General features: G+C 47.3%; 1 protein-coding gene across 1 annotated transcript in view; it reads left to right on the top strand.

Moving 5' to 3' along the window:
* LRRC38 (leucine rich repeat containing 38) overlaps positions 1-15,058 on the top strand; it is an 83,218-nt gene extending 68,160 nt beyond the window's left edge. Inside the window, 1 exon segment of the mRNA XM_065872301.1 lies at positions 14,805-15,058. Within this exon segment, the coding sequence (XP_065728373.1) occupies positions 14,805-15,058 (254 nt within the window).
* Positions 15,059-17,854: the final 2,796 nt, after the last annotated feature.

The following is a 17,854-nucleotide window of genomic DNA, read 5'->3' as shown; positions in this document are numbered from 1 at the left end:
TGGTGAGGGGCCGTGCATTTGAAGAAAGTCGCACTAAGACGTACCCACGGGGTGAGAGGTGATTGCCCAAAATGAAATCTGGGAGCATACTCCAAATGAGGAGAGATGGAGGTGAGAAGCTGAAGGATGACAAATGACTGTTACACGTAAGACACCTGGACTGGGTTGAATTGCATCCTTCAAAGGGATATGTCCAAGCCCTAATGCCTGGAACCTATGAAGGTGACCTTATTTGGAAAAAGAGTCTGTCCATATAACTGAGTTAAGGATCTCGAGGTGAGATCATCCTGGATTTAGGATGGGCCCTAAATCCAATGACAGGTGTCCTTGTAAGAGAAAGAGAGAGATATGAAAGAGATACAGAGCAGAAAGCCACATGACGACAAGGCAGAGATCGGAGTGATGCTGCCACAAGCCAAGGAATGCCACGAGCCACCAGGAGCTGGAAGAGGCCAGGAAGGATTCTCCCCTCAAGCCCTCACAGGGAGCCTGGCCCTCGGGCACTTTAATTTTGGACTTCCGGCCTCAGCAACTACGAGAGAACGAATTTGTCTCAAGCCACCTGGTTTGTGATAATTTGTTACCGCAGTCCTAGGAAATACGACAACACCCAGACCCTTTAGAATGACCTCTCCCCGTGGAGTACTCTGGGCTTGGGCCACCACTGGAGGTGACGTGGGTTCCAAACTGGGTTTACAAGTTTCCTGTGCAGCTTTGGTTTACGTCTGTGACTCACTGGGTCTCAGTATCCCCACAATAACTTGTGCAAGCATTTTTAAGACAATAGGGGAGGGTAATGGCTAACAGCATAGGCTCTGGAGTCGGACCGCCTGACTCCAAATCCTGGCTCCATCATTTCTCAGCTGGAGAACCGGAAGCAGGTAACAGAAGTAGCATTCAGTTTCTTTGTCTGCTGACCCGGGGTCACTATAGTACTAGCCACAGAGCTTGTTTTATGGGTTAGAGGAGTGTAGACAGTGCAATGCTTAGAAGACTACCCAGCGTGTGGTAAGGCTGCAGGGGGTTATAGCTGATTTGCTCTCACTGTTTGCAGAGCTACTTTGTTCTGCTCCACCTGTGTCCAAAGAGCAGTGAATGTTTCCACCTCCCAAGAGGGAAAAGCATGGGAGAAATACATACAGCTTCTTCTTCGTCCTAGTGAGCTGCAAGGTTTATGGCAATGAATTTAGGGTAAAGGACTTCTGTCCTGCAAGGGAGGGACCTGTGCTTGTCCAGCACCATCAGCCATTAGGTGGGATGGACTGTCTGTTTGGGGAGGTGGTCTAGGAACCCCTCTGTGGCCATGCAACTAAGCCACACTCTCCAATCCTGTCTTTATTCGTACGTCATTCAAAAATACTTTTGAAAGTTCTAGGTACTGGGAATACAGCAGGGAACAAAACCAAAAGCCCGACCTCCCAGAGCTGACAATTGAGTGGAGAGGGGCAGGGAAGCAGGAAATAAACAGATAGATACACATATACCATGTCATGTGGTCCCATAGAGAAAAATAAAGCCAGGCACAGGGGATGGGGAGTGATCGTGGGGCTGGGGAGAGCATCTCTGATAAAGTGACATCATCTCTGATAAAGTGACATCTGAACAGAGACCTTAAGGAAGTGGAGTGAGCCAGGCAGAGGGAACAGGTGCAAAGGCCCTGAGGTAGGCCTGTGCATGGGGTGTCTGAGGAATGGCAAGCAAGGTGGAGTGGGGGGTTTGCGGGAACAGCGGTAGGGATCGTGGATTTCACTTTGGGAAATATGAGAAGCCTTAGTGGCGGTGGTGGTGGGAGGTGTTGAGCAGGAGAATGATGGGATATAAGTTTTTCTGTAAAAGTCTCATTCTGGCTGCTGAAGGGAGAATTGGGGCAGCCAGTAGGGTAGACACAGGAAGACAGCATAGGCTCCTGCAGTTTTATCAGTAACAAAACTGATGTTCTCACCTATTTCCTCTGAGTCCTGTGTCTCTCAATCATTCAGTTCTAAACTCAGGGCGGGAACTGAGTTATCTATTGAACCCACCAGCTATTACTAGTATTATTTCAGAAATCATGTGTAATAAATAGGAAGAGGTCTCCGCATCTCGGATGCACTTCACTGAAGAAGACAGAGAAATCACAAAAGTTGATAGCTCCCAGCATTTTTGCCACTAAAGAACCTATTGTATTAATGTTTCCAGACCCTGAGTTTGAAAGATTTTGTCTACCAAATTGCATGTCCGAGTAAATAGCCCCTGAGGCCTTCTCACAAACAAGTAACTGACTGGCCTTTTGACAACTAGTCCTTGCTTACAGAACCCCAGCCCACCTGCAGGACCCCGGCTGGGAACCATGCACGAGGATCCTTCTCACCCAGATATTTCTGAGTTCTTTTAGATTTTCCCAGTTTTCCTGATGTTCGTGTGCTGTGTGCCAGGCCCTGAGCTGGGTCTGCAGACGTGAGAGACACAGGCCGCCCCGTGGAAGAGTTGACTTTTGTGGAGGAGGTGTGGGGGGCCAGGAAGGGAGGGGTCTGATTCAGGGGAAGGGGGAACACAGGAAGCATTCAGGGCAGGCTTCCCAGAGGAGGTGTTTACTGGGTTGAGTTTTGATCAGGAGTTGGCAAACTTTCTATTAAGGGCTGGATAGTAAATATTTTAGGCCTCGTGAGCCATAGAATCTCTTGCAACTACTCAAACTTGCCATTGTAGCTCGAAAGCAGCCTTAGCTAATGTGTAAACCAGGGGGTCTGGCTGTGTTCCTGTAAGACTTTATTTACAAATACATGTGGGAGAGGGAAGGAAGGGCGATTTGGGCCTGGAGCTGTAGTTTGCAGGTGTACCTCTGGTCTTGAAGGATAAGGAAGTGGTCCCCGGGCTTTTGTTCCAGGTGGGATAGAGAGTATGGAATATGATGATGCTTCCCAGATGTGGCCTTTTATCAGTGGTCATTTTTTTCCAGGCAAAATGAGAGCAATGAGGGCACTGTGGTGAGTGTTTTTTAAGGCCAGTGTATTAACTGATTTGCTGTTATCCTGCCTTTCTTAACTTTAATGGTGTACCAATGTTCTCTCTTTTATAAAATGATGATGGTGTGTATGTGTTTAATGTCCTGAGAAGAATTGTCAGCTGCAGCCCTGTGTCTCCTCTATTTCTTATTTTAATTAATTAATTTATTTATTTATTATTTTTTGCGGTACGCGGGCCTCTCACTGTTGTGGCCTCTCCTGCTGCGGAGCACAGGCTCCAGACGCGCAGGCTCAGCGGCCATGGTTCACGGGCCCGGCCGCTCCGTGGCATGTGAGATCTTCCCGGACCCGGGCATGAACCTGTGTCTCCTGCATCGGCAGGTGGACTCTTAACCACTGTGCCACCAGGGAAGCCCTATTTCTTATTTTAAAAAAATTTTGTACCATTATGTAAAAGTCAAAAGCCGGAGGATCATAGCTGTAGACTCTAGGCTTCCGAGAGATCTTAGTCACAGGCGGGTGGTCTTACCCTAAACTTATGCCCATGCCTTGCAGTCCCTGGCTGCCTCTGGGATGCAGGACAGGCAGAAACCCACTGCCCCAGGGGGTTACAAACTCACATGCCTGCACAGGGGCCAGCAGGTGACATGAATGAGTAAGCAGGCTCACAGCGTGTGTCCTGTCTCATTAGGGCAGCCTGACAGTTGTCTCCATGTGACAATATTGCCTTATCTGCTGATTTGAATGGTTTTTTAGATTCTTAAGATAAAAGACCACTATTGTTGCTTTGACAAAAAAAAAAAATATTTTGCAAAATCTGAGCCTGGCTCAGCGTTGCCATCCTTTAATCTCTTAATCCAGATTCTCAGATCCTGGCCACGATGCTCCATCAACTCCACACGCAGCCACTGGACATCAGCCAGTGGCAGCCATTTGGGAAGATACTGTATTTGGGGGTCGCTATTCTAGCCCAGGAGGGCGCCTCTAATGTCATTCCCACCCACACTTCCAGATTCCATCCGGGCCTCTTGGCTGCAATGCCTTTCTCATTCCTCCCCAGTAATCCCCTGAACTCAAAGGTATGTGTTCATTCCATAAATATGGATGAGTATTACCAGACCTTCCCCACACCCTGGCTCTTCATTCTCTGAATTTGTAAAGCCCAAAGTCGATTCTCAATCATATATTGTCTTTCTTCCCCTTTGCTTGCTGTATTTTAGTTTGGGCTCCTCTGTCAGATTATAAACTTCCTGAGGCTGAGGGTGTCACTTTCTTCAGCGTTACAGACAACATAGAGTGACGGGAAAAACACAGGCTTTGGAGTAAAACAAAGTGAGAGGACGGTTTGAATTTCGGCTTCCCTATTTAACCGTACGTGAATTGCCAAAGGTTTCTGAGACCCATTTCCTCAGCTATGCATTGAGGATAATGCCGCTCACCTCCCAGTTGGAGGTCAACTATAAATGACGTGTGTTAAGGGGTGTGCACTGCATCAGAACGTAACAGGTGCTCAATAAATGCTACCCACCCCCTGCACACACATTCTTCCCAGTTTAGGGCGTGGATGAAGGCGCAGGAAGTAGTAGGTGAATGATACTGGATTGGGAGATATGCCTAGTCTTCCTTTTCAGAAATCTGCCCAGTGTGCCTCTGGGTCCCCCCCGGGGTTTCTCAGCCCTGTTTTCTACCCAGGTTTGACTTACCTGGGACCAACCTTTTGCAACATGACTGCTAATCCTTGATGAAATGCCCCATGCAGGCTGTTTAGGAGACTACGGCCTTCATTTAAAAAGAAGGAGCAGGCCGATAAACACATGAAAGGATGCTGGATATCACTAGTCAGTAGAGAAACGAAAATCAAAACCACCAAGAAAATGAATACTACTTCACTTCCATTAGGATGGCCATTTTTTTAAGTGTAAACTAACACGTGTGGGCAAGGATATAGAGAAATTGGAACCCTTGTGCACTGTTTTTGTTTTTTTAAAATATTTATTTATTTATTTTTATTTATTTGGTTGTGCTGGGTCTTAGTTGTGGCAGGCGGGCTCCCTAGTTGCAGCTCCAGGGCTCCTTAGTTGCGGCTCACCAGCTCCTTAGTTGCAGCACGTGGGCTCCCTAGTTGTGGCTCCAGGGCTCCTTAGTAGATGCTCACCAGCTCCTTAGTTGCAGCACATGGGCTCCTTAGTTTCGGCAGGTGGGCTCCTTAACTGCGGCTCGTGGGCTCCTTAGATACAGCTGGCCAGCTCCTTAGTTGCGGCACACAGGCTCCTTAGTTGTGACATGCAAACTCTTAGTTGCGGCATCTAGTTCCCTGATCAGGGGTCGAACCCGGGCCCCCTGCATTGGGAGTGCAGAGTCTCATCCACTGCGCTACCAAGGAAGGCCCCTCTTGTGCACTGCTTATGGGAGTATAAACTGTGTAGCCATAGCGGAAATCACTATGGTCGTTCATCAAAAAATTAAATGTAGAATTACAATATGATCCCTCAATTCCACTTCTCAGTTATGTACCTAAAAGAATTGAAAGCAGAGACTTCAACAAGTCTATTGTATGCCAAGGTTTATAGCAGCATTATTTACAATAGCCAAAAGGTGGAGACAACCCAAGTGCCCATCAGTAATGAATGGATAAACAAAATGTGGTGTCACCATACAATGGAATATTATTCAGCCTTAAAAAAGAAGGAACTTCTGGGGCTTCCCTGGTGGCGCAGTGGTTGAGAGTCTGCCTGCCGATGCAGGGGACACGGGTTTGTACCCCGGTTTGGGAAGATCCCACATGCTGTGGAGCGGCTGGGCCCGTGAGCCATGGCCGCTGAGCCTGCGCATCCGGAGCCTGTGCTCTGCAACGGTAGAGGCCACAACAGTGAGAGGCCTGCGTACCGCAAAAAAAAAAAAAAAAAGAAGGAATTTCTGATACATGCTACAACATGGCTGGACCTCGCAGACATTATGCTAGGTGAAATAAGCCAGTCACAAAATGACAAATATTGTATGATTCCACTTATATGATTAGGCAATTCATGGAGACAGAAAGTAGGGAGTGGTCGCCAGGGGCTGGGAATGAGGCAAGGGGAGTTACTGTTTAATGGGTACAGAGTATGGGGGATGACAAAGTTTTGGAAATAAATAGTGGTGATGGTCATACATCATGGTATATGTACTTAATGCCGATGAATTTATACACTTAAAAATAGTTAAAATGGGGCTTCCCTAGTGGCGCAGTGGTTGAGAGTCCGCCTGCCGATGCAGGGGACACGGGTTCGTGCCCCGGTCCAGGAAGATCCCACATGCCACGGAGCGGCTCGTTCCGTGAGCCATGGCCGCTGAGCCTGCGCGTCCGGAGCTTGTGCTCCGCCACGGGAGAGGCCACAACAGTGAGAGGCCTGCGTACCGCAAAAAAAAAAAAAAAAAAAAAAAAAAATAGTTAAAATGATAACCACTATGTTATGCATATTTTACCAAAATTTTAAAAATACAAAGAATAAGACAGAGAAGGAAAGGAAAGGGAGGAGGAGGAGGGAGGAGATGGAGGAAGAGCAGAGAAGGAGGCTCCACCAGCTCTGTAGTCAGGATGACTCTGGACATGCAGATCTTTCTGGCATTAAGGATCCTTAATGAGTTCCACCTCCCTATCTCAGATGTCTTGAGCAAGTAGAGGAAAGGAGAGTTTCATTTAACTTTCTGCCTCGTCCTAATGTAATTAGAGAAGCATCTCTCCTGCTGCTGAAAGTGTAGAGAGCACTGTGATGGCTGATTTTATGTGTCAACTTGACTGGGTCGTGGGTGCCCTGATATTTGGTCAGACATTATTCTGGGTGTGTCTGTTTTGGGATGAAATTAACACTTGAATCAGTAGACTGAGTAAAGCAGATGACCCTTCCTAATGTGGGTGGACCTCATCCAATCAGTTAAAGGCCTGATTACAGCAAAAAGCCTGACCCTCCTTCGAGTAGGGGGGAACCCCTCCTGCACGACTGCCTAGGGCTGGGACATCAGTTCCTTCTTGCCTTTGGATAGAACGGTAACACCGGCCCTCCCTGGGTCCTGAGCCAGTGGGCATTCGTGCTGTAACTATACCACCAGCTTTCCTGGGTCTCCAGCTTCCCGACTACAGATCTTGGGACTTGTCAGCTCCATAGTTCCATGAGCCAATTCCTTATAATAAGTATCTCCATGTATACTCATCCTATTGGTTCTGTTTCTTTGGAGAACCCTGACTAGCAAAGCCACCCTCATCAGATACCTGGAGTCAGGCCTGCTCACAATTTGAAACCTTGAAAATCTGAATGATACTAACAGTGGCTTCTTCAAGCTTGAATGGTGGCCAGGCACCCTGGTAAGAGCTTTTCAGATATCCCCTCATTACATGCTCAGAGCATCATCACAAGGCAGTGCCTGGGGAGACAGGGCCTGGGCCAGGATCATAGGATATCAGGAGGTAGAGCCAGGGCCCCCCCGGGGGTCTGTTCAAACACTCACAGGATGGTTTCTCTCCACATCTGCACCTCACAGTACCCACGGAGCACTTCTCCTGACCAGGGAGAGGCTATGCCAGCACCTTGACCTTTCCAGGTCAGGGCCTGGGGGCCAGGAGGGTTGCTGGAGAGTTCCAGAACATCTCTTTAAAAGACGATTGCAACAAAAAGAATAGAATACCTAGGAATAAACCTACCTAAGGAGACAAAAACCTGTATGCAGAAAATTATAAGACACTGATGAAAGAAATTAAAGATGATTCAAACAGATGGAGAGATATACCATGTTCTTGGATTGGAAGAATCAACATTGTGAAAATGACTATACTACCCAAAGCAATCTACAGATTCAATGCAATCCCTATCAAACTACCACTGGCATTTTTCACAGAACTAGAACAAAAAATTGCACAATTTGTATGGAAACACAAAAGATCGCAAATAGCCAAAGAAATCTTGAGAAAAAAAAACGGAGCTGGAGGAATCAGGCTCCTGGGCTTCAGAATATACTGCAAAGCTACAGTAATCCATACAGTATGGTACAGGCACAAAAACAGAAAGATAGATCAATGGAATAGGATAGAAAGCCCAGAGATAAACCCACACACATATGGTCACCTTATTTTGATAAAGGAGGCAAGAATATACAATGCAGAAAAGACAGTCTCTTCAATACGTGGTGCTGGGAAAACTGGACAGCTATATGTAAAAGAATGAAATTAGAATGCTCCCTAACACCATACACAAAAATAAACTCCAAATGGATTTAAAGACCTAAATATAAGGCCAGAGACTATAAAACTCTTAGAGGAGAACATAGGCAGAACACTCTATGACATAAATCACACCAAGATCCTTTTTGACCCACCTTCTAGAGAAATGGAAATAAAAACAAAAATAAACAAAGGGGACCTAATGAAACTTAAAAGCTTTTGCACAGCAAAGGAAACCATAAATAAGACGAAAAGACAACCCTCAGAATGGGAGAAAATATTTGCAAATGAAGCAACTGACAAACGATTAATCTCCAAAACTTATAAGCAGCTCATGCAGCTCAATATCAAAAAAACAAACAACCCAATCCAAAAATGGGCAGAAGACCTAAATAGGCATTTCTCCAAAGAAGATATACAGATTGCCTACAAACACATGAAAGGTTGCTCAACATCACTAATCATTAGAGAAATGCAAATCAAAGCTACAACGAGGTATCACCTCACACCCGTCAGAGTGGCCATCATGAAAAAATCTACAAACAATAAATGCTGGAGAGGGTGTGGAGAAAACGGAACCCCTTGCACTATTGGTGGGAATGTAAACTGATACAGCCACCATGGAGAACAGTATGGAGGTTCCTTAAAACACTTAAAATAGAACTACAATACAACCCAGCAATCCCACTACTGGGCATATACCCTGAGGAACCATAATTCAAGAGTCATGCACGATGTTCATTGCAGCTCTATTTACAATAGCCTGGACATGGAAGCAACCTAAGTGTCCATCGAGAGTGAATGGATAAAGAAGATGTGCCACATATATACAGTGGAATATTACTCAGCCATAAAAAGAAATGAAATTGAGTTATTTGTAGTGAGGTGGACGGACCTAGAGTCTGTCATACAGAGTAAAGTAAGTCAGAAAGAGAAAAACAAATACCATATGCTAACACATATATATGGAATCTAAAAAAAAAAAATGGTCATGAAGAACCTAGGGGCAGAACAGGAATAAAGATGTAGACCTACTAGAGAATGGACTTGAGGGCACGAGAGAGGGAAGGGTAAGTTCGGACAAAGTGAGAGAGTGGCATGGACATACATACACTACCAAATGTAAAATAGCTAGCTATTGGGAAGCGGCCACATAGCACAGGGCGATCAGCTCAGAGCTTTGTGACCACCTGGAGGGGTGGGATAGGGAGGGTGTGAGGGAGACGCAAGGGGGAGGAGATATGGGAATATATGTTTATGTATAGCTGATTCACTTCGTTATAAAGCAGAAACTAACACACCATTGTAAAGCAATTATACCCCAATAAAGATGTTAAAAAAAAAAAAAAAAGAAAGGAAGGAATGCTCTACACCATAAAAAAAAAAAAAAAAAAAAAAGACGCTGCCTGGAGGAGGGAAATTGTTCTGAGGCCCTGGGTGGGGCTGGTTCAGCCTTAGGTCTCCCTGGCGGGGAAAGTGGGTGGGACCGCATAGTGGCTGGTGTCAGTCTAGGCTCTGTCTGTTTCCTGGCGGTGTGGCCTTGGGCAAGTCACTTGACTTCCCTATGTCTCAGTTTGAACATCTGTAAAGTGGGGATGACTAGAGGCTCCTCTTTGGGTTGGCCTGAGGATTCAGTGAGCTAATGTGTATAAAGCCCTAAGAGCAGGGCCTGGCACACATGAAGTGCCCCATAAATACTGGTTCTTGTTTACTATTCTTAACTCAGACAGCTGAGGAGGTGGGCTCAGAAAAGGAGGGAGGGGCTTCCCTGGTGGCGCAGTGGTTGAGAGTCCGCCTGCCGATGCAGGGGACACGGGTTTGTGCCCCGGTCCGGGAAGATCCCACATGCTGCGGAGCGGCTGGGCCCGTGAGCCATGGCCGCTGAGCCTGCGCGTCCGGAGCCTGTGCTCCGCAACGGGAGAGGCCACAACAGTGAGAGGCCCGCGTACCTAAAAAAAAAGAAAAGAAAAGGAGGGAGAACATTCCAAATCAAGTAGGGACATCACATGGACTCCCCTCCTCCCCTCCACAGCTCATGACCAGCCATCCTCCCTCTGTCCCTCCGGGCCTCCCCCCAGAGACCCCTACCCCGCACTCTCCTCGCAACTTCTCTCCGGCTTTCACTGGACCTCTTGTGCGACTTCTCACTCTCTCTCCTAAAATATCACTATTTATGCTTGTGTCCTGCTGCCCCTATTAGACCTAAGTTCCTTGAGGCCAGGACTGCGTCTTCCTCTTTTTTTCTCCTCCTTCTTTCCCTCCCTCCCCCCCCTCCTGCCTTCTTTCTTTTGTCCTTTCTTTCTCTCTCTCCTTTCTTTTCTTTTCTTTTTTTGGTCTCTAATGTTAAGCTTTACCCATTTTGTTTAATGCATAAATTAAAAAGCCATTTAACAACTAAATGTCTGCCTAGTAGCCAAGAGCAGCCCTGCCTTAGAAGCTTACCTACTTAGCTGAGCATTTCAGTCTAAAGCAGCGGTTCTCAACCAGCGAATTCTGTCTCCTTCCCTGACCTCCTCCTGGGGACATGGGGCACTGTCTAGAGACATTATTGATTGTCACACTGGATGGGGATGCTACTGGCATCTCGTGGGTAGAGGACAGGGATAATGATAAACATCCTGCAGTATATAGGACAGCCTCCTACCTCAAAGAATTATCCAGGCCTGAATGTTGGTAGTACTGAGGTTGAGAAACCCTGGTCTAGAGTAGCTCCAGCAGGAGAGAAGAGGGGACCCCAAAGTCAGATTACTCCAACTCCTGAGTTCTGCAGTCGGCCTTGACTGTGTCCTTACAGCAGCCGGCAGTGGTGCCCTGCCCCCCTCTGCTGGGTCCTGCTGACTCTCTTTTCTCTGCCCTTTGTGAGCTCCGAAAACCCATTAAGTCAGTGTATCTTGTGATGGCTCCATTGAGCGTGGGTCCAGAGCTTCCCACTCCTGGTGGGCTTGTGTGTGGGGTTTTTCAAGCAAGCCTGCTTCCTCTAGCCACAGAGAAATGTGATATGACAGTTTGTAAAAGTGTCGCTTTGTAAAAATGCCAGGCGTAATCTCAAGGCACAAAGAACACCGTAGAGATCAGAATCGACTTGAGGAGTCGTGGCCAGCAAAGGTTGGATTCAAATGGCAGACTCTGTGGGCTTGTGTTGTTTTGTTGGGGTGGTGTTTGCCAGTTAATACAGCTCATTGAAAAAATGACTTCTAGACCTTTTCTCTCTTTAATAATGACCTGTTACGGGTTTGAAAATGGCAAATATTATCTTCATTTTAGAAACTGCCTGAGCTTCACGTAGTCCAATGGTGTCCATCGGTGTCCATCTTTTTTATTTTTGTAACATCTTTGGCTGGCGGGGAGGGGTGGGGTGAATGTTAAGAAGAGGCAGGTCAATTGATTTTCCTGCTTTTCCATTGAAAAAAATAATGTCTGCAAGGGAACCCCACAATAACTCTTCATAAAGCTCTCCTGTTCTGTTCAAATGCATTTAAAATGCTCAGAAGTAAACAAAAGCTTGGCTTAAGAAAAGAAATAGTCAAAAACGTAGTCAAGTGTAAACTGGAGAAACCTGCAGAGATTTGGTCCAGCTAATTCCTTGGATATCTAAGGTAGGCATCCATTCAGGGAGAGGAGGGAACATGAGTATGGTTGCTGAGCAACAGTTCCCATGGGGAGAAGAGCATCAGTGGGTTGGCTATAGACTGCATAAAAGATGGGTCAGGACAGAAGGAAAGAGGAAGCTCAGTCATTCTTCCTCCACCTTCTGTTTCTGAGCTAGAAGGAAAGATACACAATAAAGACCCAAAGGGTGGTGGCAGGATTGCTGTGCAATTAGCAGGGCTACTCTTTGCAGAACAGAAACCAGCTAATTAGTGAGGTGTGAGGAATCATTCTGACTTTCATATTATGCTAGATATGGGTTGAAGGCAGCTTTCTGAAACCAGGAAGCACTGAAAAAGAGAATAATTGAAGGTTTCCTGAGAACTGAAAGGATGCCAAAGATAAACACAAATTACAGGCAGGTGAGCTTAATGTCAAAACGGTGTCTTCACATCCCTGTGAAGCTGTGTTACTGAAGGCAAGGTGTGTAAATTCTGTGCTTCAGTTTTCTCATTCATAGAATGGGTGTAATAATAGTTGTTGTGAGAATTAAGAGTTAATATGCATATAGAACTTAGAACAGTGTTTGCATGTAGTAAGTGCAATATGAATATTAGGTATTATTACTTTATTTTTCTCTCCTCTTCCAGATCAAAGACAGGTCTGACCTTTTTATGCATTTTAATATCATGCATTTTCTTATATTCGAAGTTTGTGGAATTATGACAGTAACTTGACTTTGTATGTAGTTCATATTGTATATCCATCAGGATGCGGAGCTTATGCTTGATAACGAACAGTCTTTAGAGCTTAATACTAACACAAGTCTGTATCTTTTGTTCTTGTCCAGTGAGGATTGTTTTTAGTCTACTAGGGTTGCCATAACAAAATACCACAGATTGGGTAGCTTAAACAACAGAAATTTATTTTATCACAGTTCCAGAGGCTAGAAGTCCAAGATCAAGGTGTGTGCAGGCTTGGTTTCTGCTGAGGCCTGTTTTCCTGGCTTGCAGATGGCCACCTTCTCGCTCTTCCTTCACATGGCCTTTCCTCTGCGCACACACAGAGAGAAAGAGAGAGCTCTCTGTTATCTCTTCCTCTTCTTATAAAGACACCAATCCTATTGATCAGGGCCCCACCCTTATGACCCCATTTAACCTTAATTACCTCCCTAGAGACCCTATGTCCAAATATAGTCACATTGGAGGTTAGGGCTTCAACATATGAATTTGGGGTGGGGGGAGATACAATCCAGTCCATAACAGGATTGGGGGTGGAGGTGGGCCTTTCTTCATAGTATTTATTTGAAGACCCTGGTTCTCAGGGGCTTCATCTCAACACATGCCCATCTCTCCCGCCCCAGCTCATGCTGAATGAACTCACTCTGATGCCCCAGCTGCATGGTTCCCCGAACTCCAAGTTCTTTGTCAGCTTCCTTCTTCTCTACCCGGACTGTTCTTCCATAACTGCTTCCATCTCATCCTTTAGACCTTAGTTGACACCCTATCTACAGATGGTCCTTTGTCCCAGGCAAGCCTCAGCTTTAGGCTCCTACGAGTAAGTAGAAGGGGTAAAATTCACCGGCCTGCAATTCTCGTAGCTGCCCTCCCATTTCACTTGATGGCAGATGGGGTACCCCGAGAGGAACCGCTAACTGATAGAGGAGCAGTCATACAGCGGTATCTCTAAAATGCCATAAATCCATTACACTAGGAACATGTCCCTCACCCCCAGGTGACCGACAACTGCTGTCACCACCACTCCTCTTGGTGGCAGCCGTGAGAAGACAGTGTTGGCTTCCTGTGCCCCTGGCCCCTCTCTTCCTGGCTTTCCTCTCCAGCCCCACACCTGCTTTCTGTTCCTTTTGGAGGCACAGTGGCTGCAGGCCAGGTCTCTGGAGGCAATGGTTTGAGTTAGAGTCCAAGCTAGGCCACTTACTAGCTGTGCCACTTTGGACAAGTTACTTTACCTCTCTGAGCCTGTTTCCTCATCTGTAAAATGGGGATGATGGCAGGACCTATCTCACAGAGTTGTGAGGATTAAACTATTTATTATGTGTGAAGTGCTTAGAACAATGCCTGGCCCATGGTAAGCTCTAGACTGCATTTATTGCTGTTGCTATGAAGCCCTGTCTCAGCACATACCCAGATGTAACATTTTTTTTGACCTGTGGATTTGAAACTTCTTTTTAAATTAGCCAGACACTTTTCACGTGAGATCTTAAAGGGAACCCCAATATATAAAACAGAGTTTACAAGGGCTCTTCTGGTTGTAGCGGAGTGGGTGTCCCAGGAACTCTCTCTCAAACCCCTCAGTCTCTCTCACCAACTAGATGATAATGTTTCTCATGTGTGCTTCGTGGACCAGTGGCATCAGAATCACCTGGATTTTAAAAATTTAGAGGCTGGGGTCCCAGTGCAGCCTGCTGAATTGGATTCTCCAGGGGGCGGAGCCTGGGAATCTGGATTTCGGTATAGTCTTTAGGTGATTCTGAAGCACAGAGGAGCTCATGCAAGCATCATAACTACATATTTATTTTCCCCACTCCTGCCAAGGAGAAACCCTTCTAGGGTAGTGAGTGGAGTTTCTACAGCGCTACACTGATCCTCTGTTCAGTTTCTCCTGGGTGACAGTGGAAAGGAGGCTGGCATTCTTCTTGGGAAGCTGCCTTACGAACTGGAGGGTACTGCCATTGGTTGGCATCGCCCCTCCGCATCCCACAGCCTTGCCCTGCCCTCTGCCCCGAGGGCGCTGGGTATTACCAGATCTGGATTACGGTCTACAGAGCTTCTAAACCCTAAAAAGATGATGCTCCCTTCCATCACCACCTTGAGTGATTCAAAATCAAGAGTGCCACACCTTAAAGTAAGGGAGACCAGCACATTCTGGTTTCTTCCATGTGATTCCCCTGAGGCTTTTTGAAAACGTTTAAATTGCATTCAAGTCAACTTTTTCCCCTTTTTGTGTTTGGGGGCACGTGCCTGCTTTGCACCTGGTAAGCACTCACCTTGCTAACTTGTAGGCAATTCTGGGCTGCAGCCTAAACCTCTCTCTCGTTCTGCCTGCCTTTCTCACAGGCCTTGACGAAATCCAATGCTCCCTGCCCATGGAGAACAGGAGGATATTCCTGCAAGAGCTGTCGGAGGCCAGCTTCAGCGAGTGCAAGTTCAGCCTCTCGCTCACAGACCTGTTCATCATCATCTTCTCTGGCGTGGCTGTGTCCATCGCCGCCATCATCTCCAGCTTTTTTCTGGCCACCGTGGTGCAGTGCTTCCAGAGGTGTGCCCCCAACAAAGACACTGAGGACGAAGATGAGGATGAGGACGACTGAACCACCTGCACCCCCTCCTCGCTCTCCAGACCCCCAGCAGGTGGCTCTCCTCTGCGGGAAATGCTGAAAACGGAGAAGAATTGACCATCAGTGACCAGAGCAGCGCCTGCTCTGAGCCTTGCCCCCTGGGCGCACCCGCTGAGACCTCTGATCTCAGAGTTTAGAATCCGCAGAGCGAAGAAGCCCAGGAAGGATTCCCCGAGGAGAGCCTGCCTCTCGGCTTGAGGTGCGTGTGGGGAGAAGATGACCGAGTCAGGTTTCAGAGGTGACAGCTGAAAACAGCACAGGGGATGTGAAGACTGGCAGCTCTCACCTGCAAAGATGACTTTGTGCCGTCCATTTCTCTGACCTGGACCGCACAACCAGGCAGCTTCTCCTTCCTCCTGAGAGGCGGCAGCCTAGACAGTGGGGATTGGAGTTCAGGTCCGTCTCCATGGGAGTGGGACTTCTGCCCCTTCTGGAATAGGCTTCGGCCACCTTAGGGTGTTACGCAGAGAACAGCCCCACGTCTGGTTAAAATGGCACCGAGGAAAAAGCTAAGACCTGGCCAAAGGGTGTTTGTTGTTATATTTTGGTGAGCAGGTCAGAAAAACATTTGTTGACAGAACTCAAACCCTGATCCTTATCCTAAGAGGTCGCAACTGGTAAGGGAAGAACAGTCGTTTTTGTACAATTGTGGTGGCCTCTGCTGAGTCACTCTTCCCTCTGCAGCACAGCCAAGTTGTTTCCATCTTGCCCCGCCACCTCCTTCAGCCTTGAGTCCCGCCTCAACTGAATAACGCCTGTTTATTCTCTGTGCTGGCACCGTTCCAGACTTGTCATCTCCAGAACTTGTGATAAACTTTCCTGGAGGCCAGGATTCCAAAAAGCAGGTTATATCGGACCAATAAAATGTTAAAAAAAAAAACAACAACAAAAAACTGGGACTTGGCTTCTGTAGAACCTCCATCAGTGGCCTTAGGGTGTGTATGACATTCTTTGGAGCATAGGCTGTGACAGGCAGTGTTTTCCAGGATGTGGACTGCAGCACTTTGGTTCAGAGACAGTATGAAACAATGCCATGCACCCAGCAGGTTGATGCAAGATGATGGGTATCGGCAGCGTCGGACCTTGCTGGGGACTGACACTTAGACGAGGGGCTGGTGAGAAGCTCCTGGGATATTTGGGGAAGCATCTTTCCATTGTTTCCCATAATATATTCCTTATGTTTCTTCCTCATTGCTCTCTTGCATCTTTGCCTCCACAAAGAATTACTGAGTGCTTTCTAAGTGCCCTGGTCCAGGAATTGTGGATACACCTTCCAGAAGGAAGGTGGGGCCCCGGCTCGCTTGGGCCTCAATAATCTTATGGGTAGAATATAAAACAAACAAGTAAACAAAACTATAATTGCAGGTAGTGATAAGCACCATGAAGGAAAGAAATGAGGTCTTGTGACAGAGAGTAAGTGGGAGGAACCGGTCAAGAGTGGATGGATGGGTGTATTAGGCAGGGCTCTCTAGAGAAACAGAATCAGTAGGAGCTCTGTCTGTCTATCTATCTATCTGCATTACAAGGAATTGGCTCAGGCAGTTATGGGAACTGAGAAGCCCCACAGTCTGCAGCCAGCCAGCTGGAGACCCAAGGAATGCTGGTGGTGCAGGTCTGAGTCCAAAGGCCTGATAGCCGGAGAGGCAATGGTTAAGTTCTAGTTTGAGGGCAGGAGAAAACTCAGCTCAAGTAGTCAGGCAGAGGGAGAGGGAGCAGGGAGGGAGAGGGAGGGAGAGATGGAGAGGGAGATGGAGATGGAGATGGAGAGAGAGAGAGAGAGAGAGAGAGAGAGAGAGAGAGAAATTCCTCCTTTGTCTGCCTTTTTGTTCTATTCAGGTCCCGATGGATTCGGTGCTGCCCACCCACTTTGGGGAGGGGGATCTGCTTTACTCAGTCTACAGATTCAAATCCTAATCTCATCCAGAAACGCCCTCACAGACACACCCAGAAAGAATGTTTAACCAAATAACTGGGCACCCTATGACCCAGTCAAATTGATGCATAAAATCAGCCGTCACTCAGGGGCCTCTGATTGGGTCGTTTTGAGCTGAATCCTGCCTCCTTCTCCCACCTCCTTTCTTCCCTCTCCCCTACTCTCCTTTCCTCCTCTCCCACTCTCTGTCTCTACTCTTCTTTCTCCTCTTCACCCTCGAGGAGACTCCCGGTCACCTTTCTAGCGCCCAGCGTTGCTGGCTCCAGTGGAGGAGACCCCTGGCTCAGAGGGGCTGTCTTCTCAGAGTCGCTGGGCGAGTGGAGAAGTGGGCCAGCATCTTCCCAGACTCCATGGCAACCTCCGTGGGCCCCACCCTCAGTGCAGGTAACGCTTCCATTGAGGAAACAATACAGGCAAACAAAATGGTCGTCACGAAACATTAGCTGCTGCTCGAATTCCTGTCGAAAGGTTCCAGCCATCATTTGTACCTTATTGTGAATGAGGTTCCTGGAGACAGTTTTCAATCAGGAGAGAGAACTGCACTGATGTTGGGCCATCATAGGGGAGATAGAAAAGACCATGGAATAGGGGGCCGAGGGCTCAGAGGACACGAAACAATCTAACACCAGCACCTCCCCAGCCTGGCCACAGACTCAGCTGAGACTTGTGTGGGGTTGGAATTACGGTCTGTCGTCACAGTCTCCAATCGCCATTCCCAGGAGCATCCTACCAGGGACACAACTAAAGGCCCTGGATCCAACTGGGCCCCCACCAAAGGCACACTGTGTTTCTCCCAGAATTCTAGGGAGGTGGTACCCCAAGTTGTGGAAACAGCA

Source organism: Phocoena phocoena, chromosome 1 (assembly GCF_963924675.1).
Source record: "Phocoena phocoena chromosome 1, mPhoPho1.1, whole genome shotgun sequence".
Lineage (NCBI taxonomy): Eukaryota > Metazoa > Chordata > Mammalia > Artiodactyla > Phocoenidae > Phocoena > Phocoena phocoena.
The sequence above is the reverse complement of the archived record's forward strand: the minus strand, read 5'-3'. Positions and strand labels throughout refer to the sequence as shown.